Consider the following 26,639-nt stretch of genomic DNA (forward strand, 5'->3'; position numbering starts at 1 on the left):
GACAGACACAGTGTTTTGCACATGGTGGAAAGTCAATCAATGGTAGCTTTTGTTTTCTTCCTATCATTGTTTGATGTTCTCCCAGGAAATGAAAATCTGGAGCAGCTTACAGAGTTTGCAGGTTTGATTATGGCAGGAGATGAGACTTTTTAAAGGTTTTTAACTCTTAATGTCTACTTCCCTGTTTTTAAAAAGTATTCGGTCTTTCTCTTATCATTCTCCTCTCTGATAGCCTGCAAAGGCTGCTGTGGTCAGAGTGGAGTTTCCTTTAATGCTCCCCCTTTCCCTAGGCTAAGTCCGGGCCACATTGAGCCACTACTACCTGGGCATGGTGACAGGAAAAGGGAGAGAAGAGTTCACAGTGAGCCTCACCAATCAGTGCTGGCTCTGTCTTTATTCTATCCTAGAATATTTATATAACCCCATTTTTAAGCATGAAATTAAAGGATTTGGTGATTTGGGTAATTTATTATTTACACAAGACCAACTGAAACACAGCATTAATTTTCTTGGGAGTTTCTGTATTTACAAAATTGTGCACCTGGGTTCTCCAAAGGCAAAGAGGCTCCTCTCCTTCCTTCATCAGAGGCAGGCACTCAGCACTCTGATGTCAAAGTGTTTGATCAGATTCAAAGGACATGATAGGACACACGTGGTCGCCAGCTTCATATCTATTTATTCAACAAATATTGATTGAATGTCTGTCATATTACCAGGTACTGTAACAAGCTTGGGAGAAAAAAAAAACCCAACCAAATAACCAGTAATTTTGTTGACCACTCTTTGTCATATATTTATGTGACCCACAATACAGCATGTATGTGTATGTGCAAAGACATCTTTCTTCTGTATAACCTTTTAGGGTTTAATAGAAAGGGTTGGCTTAGAGCATTTTCTGACATTAGGAAATGAGCCCTGATGGGAAGGTAGGGATATTCTTGAAGGGTGATGAGAGTACTCATTTTGTAATGGAGCTTTTCTGTTGTAACGCTTTATTTAGGTGAAAATTCTCTGGTAAGGGTCATTAAGAACAGACCCTTGTTACTCTACTGGTGCTCGCTGGCACATCATTCTCTAATGAGCAGGTGCCAATACTAAGGAGATAATGGTGGGAGAACGCTGTCACAAATGATGCTTTCCCACTGTTCCTAAATGTAGAAGAAAAGCCAAGGCATTGATCCCACGGCAGTGTTCTGTAACGGTGACTATTTCCATTACTGCAGGGGATTGTGGGAGATTTAATCATTTCCTCTAATTTATGCTAGTGCTGCAGAGTGCCTGTGATCAATGGACTATTGTCACCAGTCTGAAGCCTTTCTACCAGCCCCTATAATGGGCCTCTTATATGCCTCAGCTACAAGTATGCATTGGTAAACTTCTACTACTCTGGAAACCAAAGAGTGGCTACTGGCAGTCAAATCAGGATTGGCAGGTGTGGGAAACTGAACAATCACAACACGGGATTTTTGACAGGGTTTCATTAGGTAGCCCAGGCTGGCCTAGCACTTTTAAGCATCCTGCCTCAGTGTCCCAGATGTTGAAATTACTGATGTGCACCACCATGCCTAGCTTCTAATACATGGTTTACAGAGCTGCAATGAGCCAATGCTACTTTCAGAATTCAACTGTGCTTATAGCTATCAAGGCCTCATTCTGCAAATCTGGGGTCACCTGTTAACTGTCAAAATAGTCCTCCATAGATGATTTAAAAACACATAAAGTGTATTTACCTACTTAATAACTTTTTATAAGAGGACATACTTGAGACCTTTAAAAATAAAATCAAATTAATCTGGAAATAAGTTTATCCCTGAAAGAAGTTCATCTCTGATAGCATTTTAAAAATAATTGCAATTAAATGTATTACTTACTCAATTTTGACTCCAAGTCTTGCACTTAACTGTTTGGAGTTTACATCACTTTGACTGGCACAATTGCTTATTAATAGTTTTATAATGTATATAACATATACAGATAATGTACATATAACACACACACACAATTTAGTGCATTAGAATTTTGAATGGCTTGCTATTGGAGAACATTCCAACCGTTCACGTTAGATGGTTTGTGTGCTTTTTGATAGAGTTTCATCTAGCACATGCTGGTCTTGGAGTCACTGTGTAGCCAAGTAGAAGGATGATCCTGACCGTTCTGCTTCTACCTCGCCAGCGGAGGACTCACATACGCCACGGCACATAGTGACACATGGTTTTAAGTGGCTTTTTAATCCTACATGCAAACATAGTACTAGGTTCCATGGGTAAGAGTTAAAGTTTCTTATTAGGTTTCCTTCAGATCTGCTGGCATTGAGTGACACACTCAGTGCAGGGCAGCCTCAAATCTTGAGGCTGTGCAAGCAGACAGCCTGCAGAGTCCTCTAGTTTTGGGACCCAGAGAACCTAAGGGAGGTTCACAAGACAGCCATAGAACTGCCCATACTGAGAAGACATATGGATGAAGGCATTCTCAATTTATTTGTTCTAAGGGTTGGAAGGCTAGACTTTTTCAAGTTAGGGAACGTTTCTCAGCTGGATTCTAACCTGAATCCAGCTTACTGGCTGCTTTTTAAAGAAACTGACCCTAGTTCTCCACCGAGATTTACAGCTCTCTTAACTACCATCAGCTGGGTGAGGTCTGTCCCCTCAATGATCCTGGTGCCAACAGTGCACATGATTAGAGAAGATTAATTTTACAAAGGACTTTGGCTTCTATCAGCTCAGCTGATAGTCTTGACTTGAGAGACAGAGACAGGACTGGGCTATCTTAGGTAGAGTAGTTAACCTCTCAAGTTTAGCCTTAGAGACAGGTCCTCAGTGCAGTTGTTTCTGGATCTACCTCAGAGTACTGCACACAGGTGACTCTTGGTAAAAGCCATGGCTTGATTTGACTTTATAGTATAAGATGAGCAGAGGCATTTATATGGGGGAAAGGAGGGAGTGAGGGAATAGGGGAGGAGGAGAAAGAAGGGGGTGATTTTCTTTACTGGACTGAGGGTCAAGGTTTGCCCAGTATGTGATCTCTGATCCATGTGAAATGGCTGTGTTTCCATCCGTTTTGTGAAAGTTTTTAAGAGATTGCTGCTAAACATAGGGAGAAGGATTTGAGAGTATAACATTTGAAGTCCAGTGACTGCCACAGCTGTGCTATAGATGACGTCAGCCTCAACAGCTGAGGTCTGGGTGGTCTCAGATGCACTGCTGAGACACGGCCTGGGGTACAAGGTTTGGGTCTTCGGGTGATAGTGGCTTGGTGCTTACATATGATTGTAAAGAGAAAAGTGGAGATGGAAGAGTGGAAATTTCCAACCCTAGTGAAGCAGAGAGATCATCTAAACTGTATAAAACACCCTATAAAAAGAGATCACTGTTGAGATCATGATACATTCATCACACATCATGAATTACCTTTTGTAATTTTCTTTTAAGCAATATAGACTTATATTTTATTGATGAACAACTATGCATATTTATGGAGGTAGGGTGTGGTGTTTTGATGTATGGAGTCAGGAAGTCACCTCAAGCTTTTACCATTTCTTTGTCATAGGGACATGCAAGCTTCTTATGTTTGGTTATTTTGAGATATCCATATCATTAAGTGTGTCATTATCATCTTATATCACGTATCATATCCGTTAAGGAGAAGGGTAGTTGCAATGCAGTTCAGGGTCCTACTCCTGATCAATGAGATGCTTGGCTGAGCAATGGCCATTATCCTTCCTACGATTTGCTATTAATTAGATTTAACTGGAAGCCTGAAGGTTTAAAATATAGGAAATACCACTTTTTAGAAGACTGTTGGCAGCAAATGCTGCTTCTGGGTATATAAGAAAGCTCCCATCTCTCTGCTTCATTCACTCATTCAGTCAATATTTATTGAACATCTATTATGTTCTACACATTGTTGAGGGTTTTAAGGATATAGCCATGTAAAAGATGGGCTAGGTCACAGTCTCATGGAGTACACATTCTAGGGGAGAAAGATAGATGGAGCCTGGACAAGGCAAGAGGGTCTACGAGGGAGGAGATATTGGATACAAGGGCAGCAGCTATTTAGGTCACTACGGGCCTCTCTACATAGCATTTAAACAAGTCTTAAAGGCTGAGGATTATTGGATTTTATGGATGACACAGCAAATATTTCACCATTAATGGTTAATACTCTGCTTATATATTCTCTTCTCTGTGTATTTAGAAGGCCATATCTTTTCCCCCCTGACCTAGGTTATATGATAAGAGGTCAAAATAAGGAAAATAGGGAATTTTCAGATATTTCTATTGAGTTATTTACTATCTTTATTATGATTTTTTAAACTTAAACGTGAGTCTAGAAAACAAGACCTTGAAATATTAGCATAAGTAGTCACTCTATAAAGGTCAAATAAAGAAGCAAACTCAGACTCTGGAGTCAACTTTAGTTTGAAAGACAGATCCTGGACACATATACACGATCAGTGCGCTGTTCTCAAAACAAACAAACAAACAAACAAACAACCTGGCATCAATTGAAAAACAACCTTGATGCACTGTAGGTTCTCAGGTGCAACCAGAACTTTGCCTCGGCCAATGAAGTGCTGCCTACAGCTTTCCTTCCTGGTCATTTGCATCCTTGGCTCACTGGTAACTTTTCACCTGTGTAGCTTAACAGCCATTGATAGTATGTGATTTTTGATGGATAGCTTCCCAGGGCTCATATCCCAGTGCATGACTAGATATAGATCTAACCCAACCAAGTTTTGAGAGAGCTGGGAAATGGAACCAAGTGGAGGAACAGACATAGCACCAGGAGGACAGGAGCCAGCCCAAGACTGCCTAGGGTTTGAAAGGAGCATTGTTTCCTGTGCACCAAAAGTGCAGAGACAAACTAATGAGGAACGGGACACTATGAAATATGTTTGAAAACTATGCATGTCGTTTATTAGATGTCTGGACCATTTGTTTCACTTTCCAACATCTTCCTGTCGTTCAAGGATGTCTCGCCTGGCTCCCTTTCTGTCATTTACAGGCCACTGTAGTTAGGCAGTCCCAGAAACCCAGTGAGGGCAGACCCCTAGATGCCAGGCTCTCTGAGGGGGGCATGAGTGCATCCTTGCTTTCTGTGTCACATCAGAAGCATAAACCCAGTGCCCTTCTTACTTGTTTGAGAGAATTATCCCAAGAGCAGGCTGTCCACGCATTTGGGATATACATAATTCCCAACATATTTCTGAAGGCAATTTACATGAGTGAACTACTAAAAGCCTCCCATTTAATTAACTGTACCCCTGGGGACAAGCTATGGAGGCCCGGATAAGTGTGGGAACAACATAAAGGTGTTCTCTGTGCCAAAAAGGGGATTGGGCTTGATGGAAAATCCCCAAAAAGGACCATCTGGCAGCATAAATTATCCATTTAAAGTGGCTGGTGTGAGCTAATGACACCAAAGTCGCCATGAACGTGTGCAACATCCCTCAGTTGTGTTTTAATGTCCCCTCAGGCCCTGTTTCAATTATGACTTTCTATGCTGACTACGACCAAATATAAATTTGTCCACTGTGCTCTCCAGCCCCCACAAGTATATGCCATGAGATCACATGTTTCTTTAATGGAACAAGAAAAGACAATGGGCAATGCTTTCAGCAACACAGTTTCTTTCAGAAGAAGGAAAGAAAAAAATCCCTCCATGTAAAGAGGATTTAACCATTAAACTTAGTTATCTGATGACTGCACAGGGTGCAGAGACACAGATGTTAGAATTTATCATTATTCTTGTCATAATGTGTAGGCATGAACAGAAACTGCTTCAAATGAAAGAATTCCTAGGCCAAAGCATTCTGTTCAGGCAGCCCCTATCGCCCCCAAATATGCCAGAGAAGAGGCAGAGCAGGCTGGGAGGGCTGGGCTCACTGTGAGGGGCTTTGTGTCCATCAATATCCATCAACATCATAAGCCAGCTTTAGAATACATGGAGCATGTGAGTATCGCACTCCAGCAAAAATGTACCACACCTATATACTTGATTCTGATTCACTGAAGCAGGGAAATTGGTTAGGACTAATTAGCCCTTTAAAGGGGACCCAAAATATTGTCCATCCTTTAATTATTTGATTTTAATACAAATGTACCTTTCATCAGCAATACACGGAGAGCATGGTTTACTGGCAATGGAAGTCAGCACTTGAGTTTTTGCCTGGTCTGGCTATATATCTCTGGCACTTTAGGTGAGCTGATATACTGTGGAACAAATGTGACATGTAGCCTTCTGAGAGTGACCACACCTGGAGTGCTGCATGGGTGATGTGATAAAATGAAGACATCAGAGGTTCTCATACCCCTGTGCTCCACCCAACACTGAGATGGTTGCAGCACTGCCCTCCTGATCCCACATCTGCTCTAAATCCCTTGAAAGCAGAAGCCACTGCCTCCTCATCTACCTGTGAGTTCTCACAGAAAATTCCACTGAAGAGCACTGAGTGGGTGAACGGATGAGCTGCAGGAGGGCCCTGGGCAGAAGGGAACCACACAGGGACGTTCACATTTTCATAAAGGAACAAGAGAAAGGACCCAGCTAATAGGGTGTGGGACTTCATTGTTACTTGTTTTTTAATTAGGATAGGATGCGACAAGCGTAAGGAGGAGGCGTGTGCTTCTGTGAATGTCAGACATTATATCAATTATGGTAACTTCCATAATCAGGATCCAGATGGGTCCATCACCCTAAAATCTCCCTTCTGCTGCTCCTTTATAGCCATATAAAGCCATCTATAGCTGTAGAGTTTGTATACTGAGAAAGTGTTGAGGACGAGAGGGAGGTGTTAGAGTTGAAGATGAGGGGTTAGTTCCAAGATTTTCTTGATGCCCGTCTGTTCTTACAGGCAGTTACTCTGAGACTGTAGTGGGGGAGGGATGGTCAGAGAATTCGTTCTTTTTTTGCCCCCATATAATTCTGTGCTGGATATAATTCTTAAATGGACACTACCGACCATGTTACTTGATACTCAAGAGCATTGAAACAGCTATTACTACTGTCAGATTGCGTTTTACAGGAAAGTCATGGAGTCTGGACTATAACCGCATAGCCCTGTCATTGACTCGAAGACTGGGCTTCAGATGATTCTCAAACCCCTCTGACTTCTTACTCATCTGAGTTGTATTGACAAAGTCATTGGAGCCTGTTCCCCCCAGCCACATGGAGGTCAGACATTAAAGTTTGACTTGTATTGATGAAGGCATTGGAGTCCATTCTCCTAAGCCATGGAAGTCAGACAATTAAGGTCTCTAGAAAGTGCTACTATCAGAATCACTCTCCAGATTCTACAGCCGCCACATGACAGCCCCAAGGTTTGACCAATGGGCTGTATTCAGGTTGGTGCAGACAGACAAAATTGGTAGTCTTTATGATGATAGCCAGCAACAACAACAAAAAAAAAGGAAAAAAACCCCAAGTGTTATCATGTTATAAATGTCCACTTATAATATGCAGCACAGGGGACTTGTTCTGCTTTTTCACTGCTATCCACAAAGTGGGGAAAGCTGATGATTTTTCCTATGGATAATAGAGTATAGTAAGAAAAACAAAAACAAACCCAAACCAAAAAGGTGTGTGTGTGTGTGTGTGTATAAACAAAAGAAAACTCAAGAAGCTGAGGCAGGAGGAACACTTGAACCTTGAACTTGAGGCCACAGTGGGTGGCATAGTGAGACCTCAGCTCAACAAATGAACAAAGTAGAATGAAATGCACGTGGGCTCAAAGTCCTGGTGACAGCCCATGAGTGAGCCAACACATTCTGTCATGCACTTCCGCTTTCTACCACTCTGCCGTGACAACACAATCACACGCACACACCATTTCTTTCCCTTTTATGACTCTGCTCACCTGGCTCTACTTCATGCCATCCACTGGACTGGCTGCCACTCCCTGGGGAGCGCCCTTGGCCTGTGTAAAATGGTTCTTCACCAGGACTGTCCATTTCATCCTCCACAGACTTGAGGCGCTTTGTAGAGCTGAAAGAAAAAAGGAAAAGAAAGGGATGCATATTTGAAAGCACACTAAGCCACCGTTCTCCTGGAGGCTTCACTGGGGAAATGTGCAGTTCTAGGACCCTGTGCAGGCTCTTGTGCAGTTGGCCAAGTCTCTGGAAGTGGTACCCAGCCTTGGCCTATGCATTCAAGTTCTGGTTTCATCTTTTCTGATCAAGTTGCTGGCACCACATTCATTTGGATCCTTTTTTGCTTTATGGAACTGGTGGTCAGTTCCTGCTTTGGCTTCCAGTTCAGAAGTCCAGGTATCGTATCTCCACAGGTGTGGCTCAAGGCTGGCCATTAGTGGCATGCCTAGAAGCCTATTCAAATCTACGCAGACATCCCCAAAAGGTTAAAGACAAGTAAATAAAAAGCAGGGATCAAGAACGTTTCCAGGAAAGCTTCGACTGCCTTTTGGGGAGGGGGGCATGTCCCATCTTCCACTTGGGTTTGTTCATTATAAAAAAGATACTTTACACCCATGTAGTCCAGATATTCCTCTAGACACTAGAGATAAAATACCAGAGTGGCTAAAAATAGCAAGAAGGAGGACATTCCCCTGAGACCAGCAAGGGCACAGACATACACTGGTCTGGGGACTTTTATGTCCTTCTACACAGAGATGAGCAACATGACATTTTATTTCATTTGTGTGAATGGAAACTGGTTTTCTGCAGAGCTATGACCTGGGAACTCCCACAATGTATCTCTTTGCTTCCAGATGAAGAACTGCATTTTTCCTCCCACAGTGAAGCTTGAGGGTTAGAAGGCAGTGAGATAGCACCTGCTGCTTATTCCTGCTCTGACAGACCAAACAGAAGTCCAGCAACATAGTCCTGCATGGGGAAGATCTGCCTTGGGCAGGGACTGCTGGGAAACCTGACCATGTGTTAGGATGCATAACTTTCATTCATCAGACACTGACTGTGTAGCTCCTCCATGCCAGGGGCAAGACTCAAGTGTGGAATAGTATGGTGAATCAGATGGGGCTCTCTGTGAACAGAGCTGGAGAGGCCCTAGAGAAGCAGAGGGGTCATGAAGAAGCCATGCATGGACTGCGGATGGAGGAACATTGGTATGTCTGGAGTTTGAGAAATACTTCTCAGAACAGAGGACTCCTGAACTGTGACTAGTCTCTAAGTGCTCTTGAGACAGCAATAGGAACAGGCAATGGCTAGGGGAGGCTGGTACTCCATCAATACACAACTCAGACATTATCATGCTTTTAAAAATATTAAAACCCTCTGTACTTTTGGGCAAACTGACATTGTCTCAAGCTTCATAAGATATTTTCCACCTAACCTTGGCAGTTTTTTCTTTTGCCCCATGACTCTCTCATGCCTCACAACCTAAAAGGGTAATGTAATGTCTGCTCCCTGGGGTTGCTACTGAATCTTGAATAACAGGGCAGCACACTCCCTTACTGTGAGCTCATGGTGTACAGGCTACCAGACACTGCATAGCATTCCAGGAGCAGGTGTCTCTCAGTGGTACAAGTCAGGTATGGTGTCCAGAGATGCTCTGGGTCTCTGAGATGCTGAGACCAATGGAGGGACCCCGCAGAAATAGAGTATGGAGGTCAGGGAAGATACTGTGCATCTGGATTTCATCCTACAAGCAAAGAGACCTCAGAAGCCTTCTACTTTGGTGTGCCGTGGGAGTTACATTGTGAAAATGTTAGTATGAGGGAAGAAAATGGACTTGGGAAGGTAGCAGGAAAGGAAGGAAGACAGACAATGTTACTGTCACAATCTGAAATTTAAGATAGTAGGATGCATGCAATTTAGGTAAGAAATTCAAATCCTTCAGGTGGGTGGTCCAATGTTCTTAGGTTTGAGGTTATATTCTCATTAAAACCAGATTTAAGGGAACAACCTTATGGGACCATGCTAATTTAGGACTCAAGGACAAGTCTTGGACTGCCTAGTGAATGGCCTTCTTTTTTTCTTGAAGCGTGATGAAAAAATAATCTCTTGAACTTTTCTGTTTTACGTAAACTGTAGAGAATGTGTGTCCTTTATTTGACATTTATATAATGCACACAGAAAAACTAATTCCAACACACAAAAATCAGAAAAACCTAATGTCTCTAAATGCATTTCTATTGTTCCTTTTAGCGGAAAGTAGAAGTGATCTAACCCATAGGTTCCCCTTCTTGCCTTGCGCACTGGCTAGTTTTGTGTCAACTTAACACAAGCTGGAGTTATCATAGAGAAAGAAGCTTTAGTTGGGGAAGTGTCTCCATGAGATCCAGCTGTAAGGCATTTTGTCAATTAGTGATCAAGTGGGAAAGGTCCATTGTGGGTGGTACCATCTCTGGGCTGGTAGTCTTGGGTTCTATAAGCAAGCAAGCTGAGCAAGTCAGGGGAAGCAAGCCAGTAAGTAACATCCTTCCATGGCCTCTGCATCAGCTCCTGCTTTCTGACCTGCTTGAGTTCCAGTCCTGACTTCCTTTGGTGATGAAAAGCAATGTGGAAGTGTAAGCTGAATAAATCCTTTCCTCCCCAATTTGCTTCTTGGTCATGATGTTTGTGCAGGAATAGAAACCCTGACTAAGACACCTTGCAAGCAGGAAGCTGGACCCCAATTTAGAGCAGATCTCTTGGTTGGGGATCCTGATCTAATAAGGAGCGCTCTATTTTCCATATGGAACCAGGTGTCTTCCTCCATACTTAGTAATACTTGTCTTTCAAAACTGTCAGCCACTTGTAACTTAGAGGACTATGAGTTGGGTGAAATCCCCTGGGATGCTCCAGCCACTCAGAGACCAGACTTGAAACTTCTGGCAAGACTGTAAAACCCTCAGGGATGTAATTATGGTTTTTTTTCCTCCCCAAGGGAATTGTGCTGCCTTGATTTTCCATGATTCTTATTTAACTACATTGAGACTTATGTATCTGAGATGACCAACAAGGAATAATTTGAATTTCTTCCCTAATTTGCATCCTACACAATTGACTACATGTTTTACAATGTATTTGAAATCTAAATATAGAATCGAGGAGCGTGCTGATAGGCAAGTTCCTAGCTGTGTTCAGGGTGCATGGATTCAAGCAGACAGTGCTCTGGGAGTTGAATATCAACTTCCCAGGATATTTCTGCCTCTTCTGTCATCCTAAGCACCCTTCCCTAGACTCATTGTCTTGCCTTACATGTGTAGCCAGACACCACCATTTACATGGCCCAGGATTCAACCCTCAACACTGATGCTGTTAGAGAAACAGACTGGCAGAACTCTGTGGTCTTGGGAACCAGAAATACGGGTGACATCACCAGAATGTTCTGTCTCATCCTAATTGACAACCCAAGAATTTTCCACCTTTTTATTAGGATCATGTTTTGATCTTTAGAGCCTATTCCAGTGTCAGCTTGTTTTAAGTGCTCAAAAGCTGCAGCATGCATGGGACAAGGGACCACCCAAGCATCTATACTCTATGAAAACCAATCCCAGAGGCCAATTTCACTGTGTGTTGCCCCTCTATTGTTAATATTTTTCTGAGTTCTAATGATTTGATTTTCTTGGGGTGCTCTAATAGAATTCAGGTATGAATTGCATCAGGTGGGACACTGTATGGTTACAGTTGACACCTGAGCCCACATATGAGGATGTTCAGGATGGACACAGGCTCAGCATCTGTATGATGGAATCGAGGATGGAGAGAGAACAGGATCCAGGAGGAAGGGAAGTAGAGGCATGGCGAGGAGGGGCTCCTGAGACAGTGTTCTGACTCTATGAACTGCACATGGATGACTCTCTTTACAAAGGCCTTTAGAATGAAACCCATATCTTTATTTTTACACATAGTTTTAAAGAATTTTGAGATCCTGGAACAATAGAAAGTATATAGAAACCACAGATATCTTGCTCATTTCGTTTACCTATTTCTTGGAACTGGTCCTTAACTGTCTCTTCCTCCTGACTGTCTAACACATTATTCTATTGCTTGCTTCCTATGATGTGAGACCTCCAGGCCTTGCTTTGTATTCACAAGGCAATGCCATTCCCTTTACCAAGTATTCACATAAGCCAATCTGAACATTTCCACTTGTCCGTGTGCAAAGCTCCTCTGATTTTTCTTTGTGCCTACAGTGCCATATAAAACAACTTGGTGCTTATTATCTGCTTCTGAGTTGGGAAAGTTAAGACCTTGTCCTTCAAGGGACATAGAGACAGACTGAGAGGTAAGATACTGCCAATATAGCAACAGTATTCAGACAGTAGGTACTACAGGTCAGATTGCGGTGGAAATTTCAGACACTGCTTTGCTAAGATCTCATACTCTGTGGTTCCTGTGTATGGCACTGTGTACTCTAAGACAGCTTAGCGCAAATAACTATGGTTTGTAAATTTCAGAAGACCTGAATATGAGTGGTACCCCTGTCTTTACTAGGCCTGTGGCCCTGGGCAAGTGGCTTAATTACTCTGTGCTCTAGTGGTTCCACTGAAGCAATAGCAGAAGAGTTTGTTGGTGACAACGAAGACTCAAGCTAAAAAGACAACTAAAAAGCTACAGACAGATTAATGTTGACAGAGCAGCAGCAGCAGCAGCCGCCGCCGCCACCGCCAGTTGGTAATGGTCTTGTGTGTGAATCTATGGTATTCTTTGAGCTATATTTTCTAACTTGTAACATAATTCTTTTAAATCTATATAGTCAATGACTCTTATTTAAAAATCAGTGTAGGGTGGGCAGTGAGATGCCTTGGAAGGTAACAGGTTTGCTGGGTAAGCTTGATAACCCATGTTCCTTCTGGGAAACCCATGTAAAAATGAAAGAAGAGAACAGGTTCCCAAAAGTTCTCCTTTGATCTCCATAGACATCTTTGCAAGTGAACGCCTGCATTATTCTCTCTTTCCTCTCCTCTTTTTTTCTTCCTCCTCCTCTTCTTCTCGCTCTCCCCACCCCCACACATACACACCTAAATAAAAACATCCCAGGAAGAGGACAACAAGATAAAATAAACATTGATATTTGTAATTAACTCCTTATCAGGACCAGTTATCCGCACAATAGGAGAATGGCATTAGCCTCTTAAATGACAATAATTAGCCTGTCATCCACAGGTCACAACATAAGAGCAAAAACCAGTCTGGAGTATATGGAAGGACAGGAGGTAAGAGGCGCTGCTAGAGAGATACATGGGATAGTAGTTCACATATGAAAAACAAGCCACCCATGAACTTTTAAATTAAGCACTGCCTGCAAGTATTTACAAAGCTTTTATTATTGACTGAGTATACTGTCTCTTCTGTCAGTAAACATTCAAAATCCTCCAAGTGTATTAACACCCCAGTGTATTCAAAATCCCCCTTTTCTGTTATAGATGCATTTGGGATTTGAGACCCTTGATTTTTTTTCCTGGAGGCGATACTCTAATGAACTGGGGGGTGGGGTGGGGGACATTTAAACAATGTTTGTACAGTGTTCAAAATGACTGCTCGGTTCATCCTCAAGCTGATGTTTAAGACACTGGTCATGATGGTGAGGTAGACGCCCACCAAGGAACATGTCTGCACTCTGAGCACTCTTTTCAATCATTCATGCTTGTACTCGATTTAACAGAACTCACACGTGATAAACATTTTCCTACAAAGTACACAGACATGACTGACAGTCCTCTTCTGCCACGTTCTTTGTTGTCACAGTCCACTGCTAAAGCCAATATGTAAAGGGAAACCACGGCTCTGACGGATGCCTAATCCCCTAGCCCGGTACAGGTTATCTAGAGAAGGCAGGGTCTTGGAAAGTCCTCTCCAGATGTTGGCTCTGAGAGCTAACTAAGGGGATCAGGAAGCTTGATGCTCACAGCAGGCTGTGTGTTCCAGTTCCAACGTTAGCTTTGGACCACTTGCATCCAAAGGATGGCCTCATCCCATGATCTGAGCTGCATGTCAAATCAGTTGTATTTTGGGGGAACTTCTACAGATTAGATTTGAGAACTTTCAGGGCCCAGCCGGCTAAGAAGTTTGTGGGCAGGGTTCTTACTCTGGTGTCATCAATGTCTACTTCATGCCAATCAAGCCAAAGCACTCACCTCTTCTACCCCAGTGATGTCCATCCTTCTTTCCCCAAGAATACACTACATTCATTACTCCTCTTCTCTCTGCTCATAGTCTTCCTCTCCCAGACCACCATGCCTGTCCTGCCTCCTCTTGAAGCTTACCAGCATTCAGAGTTCAGCACCTTACCATTTTGGACAAAGCCTATTTAAATTTGCTTTTTCATGGGATACAATTGAAGTAACTGTTTGTCTTTCTGGTGTGTGTGTGTGTGTGTGTGTGTGTGTGTGTGTGTGTGTGTAATTTGTTTCATGTATGTCCGGTTCCCTAATAAGAAAGGTTATTGAGGCTGTCTTTTGTATCCTCTATCGCTATGGACACATTACTAAATGTCCAACAGGCCCAGAGTTAAGCATCAAAGTGTGTCTCTGTGCTTAGCTCCTTAGAAGCTACCAAACCAATTACCTGGTAGAGGATGTGCTGGGCAGAGACCTCCTCATTGCTCCTGGACTCATGCTGTAGTATGAAGAACTTTCCAAATCAGAGAGAGAAAAATTGGGGCCGGTTCCTGCAGCTATTGGTGCTAGAGAGAGGAAAACAAAAACAAAACAAACCATAAATGAAGTCCCTGTAAATTCAAAGTGATCAAGAACCAATGTTAGTGCAGTATGGAACACATTCTCGGTTGTATTTATCTGCAAAGATTATCCAGAATAGTAGTTAATAAACTATGACTTCAAAGGAATATTGACAATAAAAATGGTCTATACTAGAAAGGCATATTCTTTCTAATGTACCTTTTATCTTTTTATTTTACTCTTTTTTTTTTAAAGAGTAGATTGTCACCAAGTTTACAGCATTACTGGATGGCTTAAACGAAAATACCTCTCATACTTTAGTGTTAATTTGTTTTTTAAGTCACTGCTCCACAAATTTTCTGCACGTTTTCTTACTTGGATGCCAACAGCTGATCCTCAACTGTATTTTGGAATTCTGTTCCGAATTTTCATGAGAGTTCCATGAATTCATCCATCTAGGCCCCCAGTGATGTGAAATGCACACAGTACTCTCTCATTCTTTTTACTTTGTGGCATGTGAACTCGCTGCACACATCTGGACCTTGAGGTCTGTGTTGTTGTTGTTGTAATGGTGTAGGTGGTGTTGGTGTTGGTGATGGTGGTGTGTGTGTGTGTGTGTGTTTGCAAAGAAAGATTCCATGCATACACCTTCATTGCAGACTGTCAGCGACAGCAAGAACTCTGGCTACCGTGGGATGGGGTCCTGAAGCTAAAATATTTGCTTCTCACCCTTAGAGAAGATTCTGCCAACTTCTGATTCAATTTCATCAACCTATTACCTTCATAGTGGATTCTTTCTGAGATGTAGTTATCTGTATTTCTATGTCTTCCAGTCTCTGGATGCCTTTTTTACAGTAGCTTAATAATTATTTTTAATTTAGTTAATAAAAATCTGCTCATCGTCTTTCAAAAGTATAAATCCTATGGTGAGACTGCCAGTTAAGGTTGTCTTTCTGAAATATGTAAAAGCAGGACAGTAGTTGTGTGCACTAGTATGTACTGTGTATATTAAGCCAATCAACATAGATAAATATATTCAATACACTAATATTTATCAGGAGAAAAGATAACGAGGAACACTATGAGTCCAGATTTTACTCACAGAATGATTTGGTGGCACTTCTATTACCAAGAAGAAGGGATGTAGATCAGAGACACAGCCATCACCTACAAACACATTCCAGGGGAATCTGGAAGACTAAGGTTCAGGAAGCAGGGAAGCCTTCAGAAATTGGCCTGAGAAGAGGAGGCTCACGGGAGTAAAAGGGCCTGAGAAAATGTACCTGAAGAGGATGCTGAAAGGACAGGCAACTGGGAAGAAAGGAGGAATTCTGGGTAGAGTAAATCACCTAAAGATAAGACAACAGGAACTGTTGACTGGGTTTCTGACAGCTCTGAGTCTAGGAAACAGAGTGAAAGAGACATGGCTAACATTGACTCAGAGCTGTCAGAAACCCAGTTGGGTCATGAAGGACCTGGTATTTTTCTATAAGAAATGCAGATCCAAATCTGGAACATCACAAGTTTTTCCACAAGAGCCATTGATGTACTTACATCCCCAGGAGTAGAAACCACTGCACTTAGATTCCCAATCTCTAAGCATCATCCATGCCAGCAGGAGGCAACCAATAAGTACTGGTCATAAGTGCAGGTGGTTGTACTGAGACAAAGAAGGGCCTGTAGCCTATGGAAATACTACCCTCAGTTTTGCATTTATACTCTAGAAAAATCTCTCCCTCATGAAACCAAGCATGGGAGAGAAGAGGTGCACTAGTGAAGTCTTGACTTGCACTAGTGATGTCATTTAAGCAAGAAGATGAAGTAAGATGACACCAAAGGATGGTTGGGAGAAGACAGGTGTTAATAATAGGTTGCCAGTTCACCGTGGCAGGAAGGAGTGCTTCTGGGGATTGTTGCTTGGGAGGCAAGATGAGTTGTATCATTCTGTGAGAAACTTCAGAGGCAGAAGACAAGAAGGAATAGAACAATTTCTAAGAATGTACAATGAGTTGACTAATAGCATTGACTACATCTCAAGCATCACTGTCATGTAAAAATGATATTTCCTAAGATATGGAGAACTGAAAATCAAACACATGTGTCAATGATGGGCTTTAAATGGGGGGCCTTTGGCTTATCTTGACAACAGTGTAAACAGATTCCTGCTCAATAATGCTGCTAGTCATCCTACCATTTGCTTTTGTATTCAATTTATTTGCATAATTTCATCTTTTATTCCACAATATTTTATGTATGAACTGGGCCATTATGCAAGACAGCCCACATCACTCGTCATTACCATAGCTACCTGACACATAATAACATGATAGGTGCTCTTAAGGCCTTGTGCCTCCTGGAGCCTACTGTTATGTGTCCTTGTTAATTAGAGAGAATGGAAAGGCCTGTCCACATCAAATGTGTGAATTTAGATTTTCTGCACAAATTTCAGAGTGGAATTGAGGTCCCGGCTTGGTGGGAAGCTTGCTTACCGGTGAGCAAAGTGAGGATGGTGAGATTCCCCTGAGCCTGGCTGCTAAAGAGGGTAAGGGCAAGTGGGAGGGAGGGAGCGCTGCGGCATCTCCACAGTCATGGACATTGGCACTTCCACGAAACACTTCATGTACTGGGTCATCTACCCTAGTAAAATGTCCTTTCCTTTTGTTATCTTTGTAAAATATCAAGGGAGCCAGAATATATGAGGGAAGGAACATGTCTTTGTAAATACAGTGCTCTACCTCTATATGGATTTTAAAAGTTAACTCAGCCCACACACATGTTCCTTAACCTGCCCTGCATTGACCTCCAATGACCATGTAGTTTGCAGTCATGTGGGATGCAGCAAAGGCATCAGATGGCCTGGTCCAGATTGTTCAATGGACTCATGGTGAGTGGTTTCAGAGGTTAGCAAACATGTGCACCTCATATTTTAAAACATCCTTGAATCAGAAACGAGAGTGAGCTTCCCAACCTGGGCTCATTAATCCTAACAATGTCGAGACGCAAACTGCGTCTACCTTATGAGCACTTTGTCTGCACGTGTGTCCATTACTGTTGTGCATGCAGCCCATGCAATATGTAGGGTGACATTATTAGGATGGTGTACTGTGACCAGGAGGAGAAGGCCTCACATTAGAGTGCAGGTTTCGCATCACAATGTCCCTATTACAGGCACAATACTCTCAGATCCTCCCATCTAGAGAACAGGTAGAGCCTTTGGTAAGCAATGAAGACAGAGTAGCAGAAAGAAACAGTGGGTACATGTACCTAGGAAGGACTACAACCATACATCATAACGACTATGATAAACACACAGAACTGGCTCCCAGGACTACCATTGTCATCAGCACACATCATTATGCATGTTTTCATGGGCCAGCTACCATGCAGGGATAAACCCACCATCCCATTTAATACTCACAGTGGTACTAGGAAGGGACTGGGGCACAAAAAATGATGGAGAAACTTCCCTAGGTCATGAAGATGAAATCAGACCACCTGACCTTAAAATTGTCCCGATCCAAGAACTACTTCTGTATTCCTATACAGCTCCCTACCCTTTGTGTAGACAGCTGAAGATCAATCAATATGCTTTGAATTAAGGAAATGGTTATCATCCCCATTTACCTCCCTTAATTTGAAGTCAAAATGAAAGTGTCTTCCATAAATATGCATAAGCATAGAGGAAAAGGGCCCTGTTTTCTTTAAGCAATACTGCAGTTACTGTAGCCTAAGTATCTTCTTCACCAAGGAGTTTTTATCAAAAGGTTAACTTTGGAAATTGTGCCTTCAGATGTTATTTCTAAGTCATGCATCTTCCCTTCCCCCTCTTTCCTGTCATGAGTAGAATGTACTCTGTGTCATTTCTTAATAAATGGTTTGCTATTAAGGCATCATTATAGTAATGCGGGCTATTGGAAGAAAGGGGTTACTTCAGTAGCCAACCCTCTTGATGACCTGCTCTTCTGTACACATTAGCAGTTGGATAGGGCTGTGGTTATTGAACTTCTGCCATCCACCAGAGACAATCTGCTCTGGGTTGCATTGCTGGAAAGAGAGGACTATGGGAAATTAAAATTCTATCCAAATTTTCAGGCTCCTCTGCCTGGGTGATGATGGTGCTGAGCTGATGGCTTGTTCGATAGGAGTTGGCAGGGGGCATTATCAAAATGTCTACCCATGTGGCCAGCCTACTGCTTGAAGGCACACAGAGGCTGCATTTCCTGGGATGCAATGCACATTTACAGAGCCCTTTAGTACCTTAGGCATTGCTTTATATGCTTAAAAACAGTGGACAGGATGGAAAAACGTCTGCCCTTGAGGGTCTTACGTTCTAGGGATCAGTTGCCTCCCCGCTCAGGTCTGCATGTCCCCTCCCCCCTTCCCAACATACACAGGGAAATAAAGGGAATGTGGCCATAAATCCCTTCCAAAGGCCATCAGCACTCAATTTGTAGCTCATAAAATAACTATGAAAAATTAAGACATCTTTTTCTTTCAATTGTATGACCTACCAAAACTGCTCCCAGAGCACTTGGAGCTTACACCTTATACTGGGAGCTGGGGACTCCAACAATAGTATGCAGTTCCATGCCAGAACAATTTCATGTTGTTTTGTATTCCATTGGCAAAGGTCCTATAAGAAAGTCCATGTCACTGCCACAAAAGGAGTGAACATGGGAAAATACTTGTTCTTCTTTCCATCAAAGGCTCAGTTGTAAGACACACAATGCTATGAAAACTGGCGAATCTGGAATCATCGTTAAAGGAAATTAACTTGGAAAGTAATTTATGGCAAGAAAATCCAACTCCTTTGTTATCTCCCTTTTACTGTAATATGTTTCCTGAACACTGCCTAAAAGAGGGCTTTTAGAAGGGAAAAAAAGTATAGTAAAATTAACTCATTTTATCAATTTGTGTTCTCTGCCAGAGTTTCCTGACTGTGGCTATGAAGGGCTGTAAAACTGATGAATTTGCATGGAAAAAGAAACCAGTGTAAGTAATTTGTGTAAGAGGTAACACGGACATAGACTGCTATAATTCAGAAGCCCTGCAGATAGCAGACTGCTGCAGTGTGCGCAGTTATGGGCAAGAAAAATGACCACGCTGCAGTCAGTCTGACTTGAATGGAAATCAATCATAAAGGTACTTTCTCTGCAGCTTGTACACCACAGTCTTCAGCAACTCCTTTGCCAAGCAGATTTCTGGTCTGTAAACCCTGTGCTGATCTCCTCTTTCTATCCCTGTTTTTAAAGGAGTGGCCAAATGCAGGCTGGAAGTAGGGTTTTTCAAACAGGAACATAAAAGGAAGGCACTGAACTAAAACACGGGTTTCCCTCCATGTGAAATGAGCTTGCCTGCTATTAAAAGATTTAAGCAATGCTTTTTTTTCCTGAAATGTAGCACTAGGTGCCAAAAGCCAACAGAATGCTTTTAACCCCACAAAAGGCAGTTGCTAGCACGCACAGATCACCTCCCTCACACAGCCATGACTTATGAATACAAGTTAAGAAAACGTGTGTGTGTGTGTGTGTGTGTGTGTGTGTGTGTGTGTGTGTGTGAGTGTGTTAGTGTGACAGTAGGGGGGCATGCTCGATGAAAAAGAGGAATATAAGCATAGAAAATTTTATTTATGAAAGATGTTTCAATTTTTATTAAAATAGGCTGAATCCACCAATACTGTGTTATATTCCACTCTGAATTATAAAGAGTGGAAATTTACCTTTAACAGATAACCACTATAAGTTGAATTTCTAAGCTAGTCCTACTCAGTCACTTTTGTGTATATAGAAAGTCTTGAAGTGTGAGAAACCCAGGCATAATCCCCATGGAGGAGGGCCTCTCCTACTTACAGATTACATGTGTAACAAATGTTTACTGAATTGAACTAAAATCATGAGCATGCTAATGAAAACAGCAAAGGACTTCTTTCTGCTGATTTTTATTATGTACCAGATACTGTAAATAAAATATAGAACTTTATCCTATGGTATCCCTATGGTATACATCAACATTATTCTCATTGACAAATGAGAAAATGAAGGGTGATATTTAGCAAAATGTTCAGGTGTAGCACAGGGATTTGATGTCAGGTGTCTGTAGATATCAGCTAAAGAAATAGGAGAGCCACATTCCTCCTCTTGTCTTTGCTGTCTCATAATTACAGGGAAGATGTGTCTCATGAGATAAGTTATCACCATAAGTAGCAAGGCTGCTATGTCCCCTACATTCTTCTCCAGGTCTTCAGCACAAGGAGTAGCTACTGCTCTTCTAGATGCAGGGCCTCAAAATTGGTCCAGGAGAGTGGCCATGAGCAGCAAATGATGATGACTGATCTCTTGCATTAGTGGCTTCTGCCTTTGGGACTGGAATTGATTTTCTGCATTTTAGAGCATCATCTGGTCTTGGCTTTTGGTTGAAGTCAGATGCAATACCCGTTTAGTATACGATACAACCTCAGCCATGGGATTCAGTCTTCTTGACAGAGGACGGATTTGATGGCATAAAAGGTCTTTTTACCACAATGATCTATAAACCATGGAAGGGCCTCTACATATAAGCTCATTCCCCAAGAGTACACTGGTACTATCTGACCATTAGCTGTACCAACAGAGACCCTTCAGAATAACACATTAATTAGTTATCTACACAACAACAACAATAACAATAACAACAACCATTTCTTAGGAAGAACTGCTTGACTTTTCCTCCTGCACTTATTGAGAAATCCTCGGTGTTAATCATGTACTGTATTAATCACACAGTGGATGGCTCAGCATCTGATGTATGGTTTGGTTTTGCTGAGTGCTCAGTCAGCCATCGCAGACATGCCTACCGGGTGCCACCAACAGCCTTTCCAATCCAGGAGGGTAAGCTACAAGCACACACTCCAGATCAAATCCCAATACTTTTGCATCCTTATTGTGGGGCAAAAAGGAGTTACATCAGGTAATTGGAGATCACAAGAAGGCCTTGTAAGCTCCCCAATATTACTCATTGGATATTAATATCTGTTCTTAAAGGCGAGTCTTATGAGCAAATAAAGATTTAGTGAAGATTACATTATCAGTAGCGATCTCTTGAATTTTTGCTCATAAATAGCATTTAAAAAAACTGTAGAATTATGTATTATTTAAAATACTGATATGGTTAACCCATTCATAGCTGACCATTTAATGTTGGAACATGTCAGTGTCAGGATAGGATAATGTCCTTTATTCACTAAATTCCCATTAGCTACCCAGAACGTTGGCAGAAATGTAGGATTTGGCTAAAGATCACGAGGAATAAGAATTTCTAGATAAATGAGTAAGAACAGTACTAGTAGGCTTTATTCTGTCACAACTGGTACCTGAAGGGACCACTAAATGGCTGTAATAAACCAAGTTTTAGGACACAGTCCTCAAATCGGTCATTCGTAATTATACACATGTGAATATTTTTAAATAAAATTGGCTGATAGTGGTCAGTTCCAGGATCAGCTCAAGAACACACAGTAGATGATCAAGGGCAAAGGCTTAAGCCAGTAATGATCCTGGTGATTACCATTATTGAGCTCTCACTAATCCAACATGAGGCGTCCTGTTATTTTACCTCTGTGTTCTTGAGAGGTCTCCCCAGTTTAGCACTCAGATTTATGCTCAGCCTATAGCCAGGACTTACTTTAAATATTTTGTATTAAATAATTATAACCTACAAAGAAAACACAGGCAAGAGGCACTGCAAATATTGACCAGAGTCCCATAGCTATTAAATTTCAAATGTTCACCCCTATTATAAATCCTGAACTATTTCCTAGCATCCTACAGGCATCTTACAGGCATGTTTGATAGTCTGTGTTAACTACACACTATGTAGGCAGAATTTACTTAGAAAAGATTAGCAGTAGATGGACCTAGAAACAGGGACCATGACAACAAGTTAGTATGCACATCAAATTATAGTGTGTGTTTCTTTTTCCAAGATCCAGTGTCTATCATAAGAGTGCTCATGAGTCTGGGAAATTTAGCAGACCCTTAAGTTGAGGATAGAGATAAATGGCCCAAACCCAGCCATGAGCAGCTCTAACCAGGACTGGCAGGAAAATGTATATACCAAAGAGTACAGGGAACACACGTGCAGTGCTACCCAGGGTCAAAAGCACACTCCCTCTGACCTAAGTGTGACCTACACAGTAGCTCACACACACTGCTCAGGACATATATGCAACACAGGACACACGTATATCTCATGGTAGGATGGGACCACCTATGGATAAAGTAGCCTGTGGGTGGGGGTGTCCTCTTAGTAGCTCATCCTCTTTTGGTTGGTGAGGAAGGGAAGGGATAGAAATCAAGGTTAGCCACCCAAATGTGAATGGTAGAAACCCTAGTGCAGCTGGTCCACTCCATTTGCTTCCTGCTTTACTGTTCAAACACTCACTCCAAATGAATCAAGGAAATAAAAATTGTACGACAAAGCATTCTTTGGAAATAATTCAACTTCAACATTTATTTTAAAATTGTATTGAATTGAACTGGGAGGAAATCTGTTAGTTAAGCCAGATAGACTCATTTTTTTCCCTTTTCTATGAGTGTGGCAACATTTATTATTTCCTCTCTGTGTGGGGGCTTGATTAAAACTAGAAAATGAAACATATTCCCATGGTGTAATACATTTAGAATGACGTGGCTTAGACTCGGAAAAAACCTTAAGGGACCGATTAGAATTTTCTATTATATAGCTTACTTAACAGATTTTCTTTAAAAGCTGCATTTTGGACATAGAGAAGATTTTTTTTTTTAAAAAAGGCCATCTAACCTATTGTCTACTACACACCAGACCTTCCTTCTAGAGGGGTTGATTCTGGCTTCTATGCATAAGATGTGTGATGTTCATTTTAAAATTACTAGTAGAGCCTGCTATTGACCATCTAATTATGCCGAGTTCCATTTATAAACATAGCTAACCACTAAGTTTATGGAGACTTTTTGTGCTGCTTTAATAGGATATCGATCGAGAGCATAGTTTGAGTGGCCTGCCATTGAATTGTGTAATGCCAAACAAAGGCAAGGTCACAGTGATGGTCCGGGCTGGGCTGCAGTGGACGTTTTATCATCGTCTTTTTGTTTCTTCCTTTAATGCTGAAGTCCAAATGGTTTCTTGCTTAAGAGTATAAATTGTATAAAAAATTAATTTCTGTACCATGGTCATTGTTACTGTGTGTATTAACAGAGGAGAGAGCCAGACTAGGGCGTTTTTAAGTCATCCTCCTCCAATAAAGGTAGAAAGAACCGCCACTATTTAAGTGGTAACCCTCAAAAGATGGGGCCCCTGGGACTTCTCATCTGAGCCCTGCTTCTTCATTAGTCTTTCCAGATAAGGACAATTTGTATTTTCAAGTTTGAGCTTATCCTTACCAATGTCTCATTTTCTTACTGTGCCTCTCTTAGCTGAGTTAATTTTGCCCCAGAACTTCTACAGGTCAGGTTAGACTAGATTCATTGGTTCTTACAAAACTGCTGGTCAGAAATCCTAAGTGCCTATGGGCGCTGGAAGCCATACCAGGAACTTGAAAAAGAAGTTTAGAACAAACTGCATTTGGAACTCCCAGGATGATTCCTGTGTGAGAATCTCAGCAGTGCACATTCCCAAGGCAGGAAACAGCCACTAGGGTGCCACCTCATGCCAGGCTGAGGCACAGGCCCTGTTCCATTCACTGCCACTCTCCATTGACAAACAACTCAGGAACCCCCAAGTCCATCAGGTAGCCAGGCTTTGTGGCAGAGCCAGGGCAATTCATCTGCTGGACTTTAATAGATTCTGCAGCCATGTAGCAGGGACCCAGCACAGGCTGAGCAGCGCTGAGAGTGGTTTTCACACCCAAAGACTCTAAGGCCAGCCACAGTGTACCGAGAATCCTGGCTTTGCAGAATTCCAGGGCTGTGAAGTCATCCCGAGCCACGAAGTTTACTTAACCCTTGCAGCCAGTTTGGGTGTAACAAACCACGCTGGCAATCAGAACAGGCCCGAGCAGAGGCACAATGGCCTGTGTGTGTATCTGTGGTTTTTTTTTTTTTTTTTTACTCTTTCCCACTGAAGCCTTTAAGGTTTCAAAATCTCTCCAGCAACTTCAAGGAAAACAGTCAGCACTTTAGAAGGAAATGAGCAGGAGTGGAGTTTGGGACAGAACTTTTTGAGTTCACACCAGGAGGGACATTTGGCAGCCTCGGAGCACGTACTTTGAGGAAACGTTGGCACAAAATAAACAAAAGTGGGTTTGACAGAGAGCCCTTGAAGCAGGGACATTCAGCAGCAGGCAGAATGGGCTCTCCTTGGCAGCTCGGGGGAGGGGCCTATTTGGAAATGCCTGTAGAGGCTTTGTGTAGTAAAGCACCCTCTCAACAGATGGCTCCTGTCTCCTCCTTCATGGGATTATGCTAAAACAACCTCAGGGATTCGGAACCACAGTCGCTCCTGGGAGCCTCTCCCCTGTACTGAATTCTTCTTTTTCTCTGGCCCAGTGTGCAGTGGTCTGTGTTTTCTCCCTCTTGTGGAACAAGGTAATAAATAACTAGAAGTGCTTTCAGATGGTCCTGCCACGTGTGGAGATGGGCCACAGAACAAATCCATACTCTCAGCTCCAGCGTCTCCATTGCTACAGCTCACAAACGTTAGATGATAAAGGCAGAAATTAAAGGGTGCTGGCGGGAGGCAAGGGTGAGGGAGCCCGTGACTTCCTGCAGCCCTCCTGGGCTAGAGTCCCGAGTCCAGCAGTTCCTAGCATCTGCTCCAGGCATTTATTGTCAAGCAGCCTGGCTGTCTAGTGTAACTCTCACCTAGGAACTTGTGAGGCTGAGCTGCTCTGTCATTGCCACCACTGTGGAGGTGATACTCTCCCAGGCAAAGACATGAGAGTAGTTATTTCTTTGACTCTTCCTTTGCAAATACTGAAACAGCTCCCCCTACCCCATCACAGTTAGAACCTCACTGGAATCCTGGGGGAAGTAAATGTTTTTACTATCACATGTAGAAGGCTAGCACTATATATCTGGAAAGAGAAACAGTTTAAGACAAGGGTATCGTTTCTGAGTAATATGAAGTCTCTACACTGTATGGGGTCACAACTAGCTGTGATTGTGATAAGGTCATAGACTCAACTTCTTTATGCAGTTCGGATGGTGTGCTGTGCTGGGTATTTTTGTCAACCTAACACAAACTATGAAGCTGGAAGTTATGGGGCTGAAGGGTTGCCTCCATTAGATTGGCCCGTGGGCATATCAGTAGGGCATTTTATTGATTAATGATTGATGTGGGTGGGCCATACTCCTGGGTAAGTATTCTTGGATGGTCTAAGAAAGCAGGCTGAGCAAGGCGGTAAGCAGCACTCCTCTGTGCCCTCTGCTTCAGTTCCTGCTTTGGCTCTTTTTGATGATACAATGTGACCTGTAAGCTAATAAGCCCTTTCCTCTCAAGTTGGTTTTGGTCAGTGTTTCATCACAGAACAGAAACCTAACTAGAGCCTACGCCTTTGAAAAAGGCTTTCTGGTGGAAGGACAGAGCTTGGGAATCCCTGTTGCAATAAGCAAGGCAATCTATAAAAATAAACCTTGACAAACTTAGATTAAAGGTCTACAAGGAAGAGAGGGTCTCTGGCATGTAGCTGACCAGTTTGGCCTGAAGCCATGGTTTAGCTGATGCAGCCTGGTCCTGCTCTTACCGAACAGTTGTAGTCAGCACAAGGCCATGTGTGAGTGAGTCCTGGAGTGATGGCACAGCAGTGTGCAGAATCGGAAAGCATTGAGAAGCTGAAGGGTGCTCACAATGCCAGGCCTTTGCTAACCAGCCCCCTACATAGGCACAGGAAACAATCCAAGACACTCTGCAATCTTAGCCCCAAGGGCAGGCATCCCTTCTGGCAGTCTTGAAGGAACATGTAGAATTCACTTGGCAATCATGCTGTCTTAGACTGAGTGGAGGTCTAATCAATCTTAGATATAAGACCTGAAAGGAAAATGAGGGAAGGGAGGAAGGGCAAGAGGCTGGGGATGGTTCTGAGCTGTCTGGCCTCTTACAACCCCCAGAC

General features: G+C 42.5%; 1 protein-coding gene across 4 annotated transcripts in view; it reads right to left on the reverse strand.

Moving 5' to 3' along the window:
* Positions 1-26,639, reverse strand: part of Nfia (nuclear factor I A) — a 349,756-nt gene that overhangs the window by 94,145 nt on the left and 228,972 nt on the right. For all 4 annotated transcript variants that reach the window (XM_085839176.1, XM_085839178.1, XM_085839177.1 and 1 more), the window contains exons 5-6: positions 14,466-14,583; positions 7,856-7,983 (exon numbers count right to left, since the gene is read on the reverse strand). In XM_085839176.1, coding sequence (XP_085695302.1) covers positions 7,856-7,983; positions 14,466-14,583 — 246 coding nt within the window. The remainder of the gene's footprint in view (positions 1-7,855; positions 7,984-14,465; positions 14,584-26,639) is intronic.

Source organism: Mus caroli, unplaced genomic scaffold (assembly GCF_978045245.1).
Source record: "Mus caroli unplaced genomic scaffold, Mus_caroli_1 scaffold_6, whole genome shotgun sequence".
Classification (NCBI taxonomy): Eukaryota; Metazoa; Chordata; class Mammalia; order Rodentia; family Muridae; genus Mus; species Mus caroli.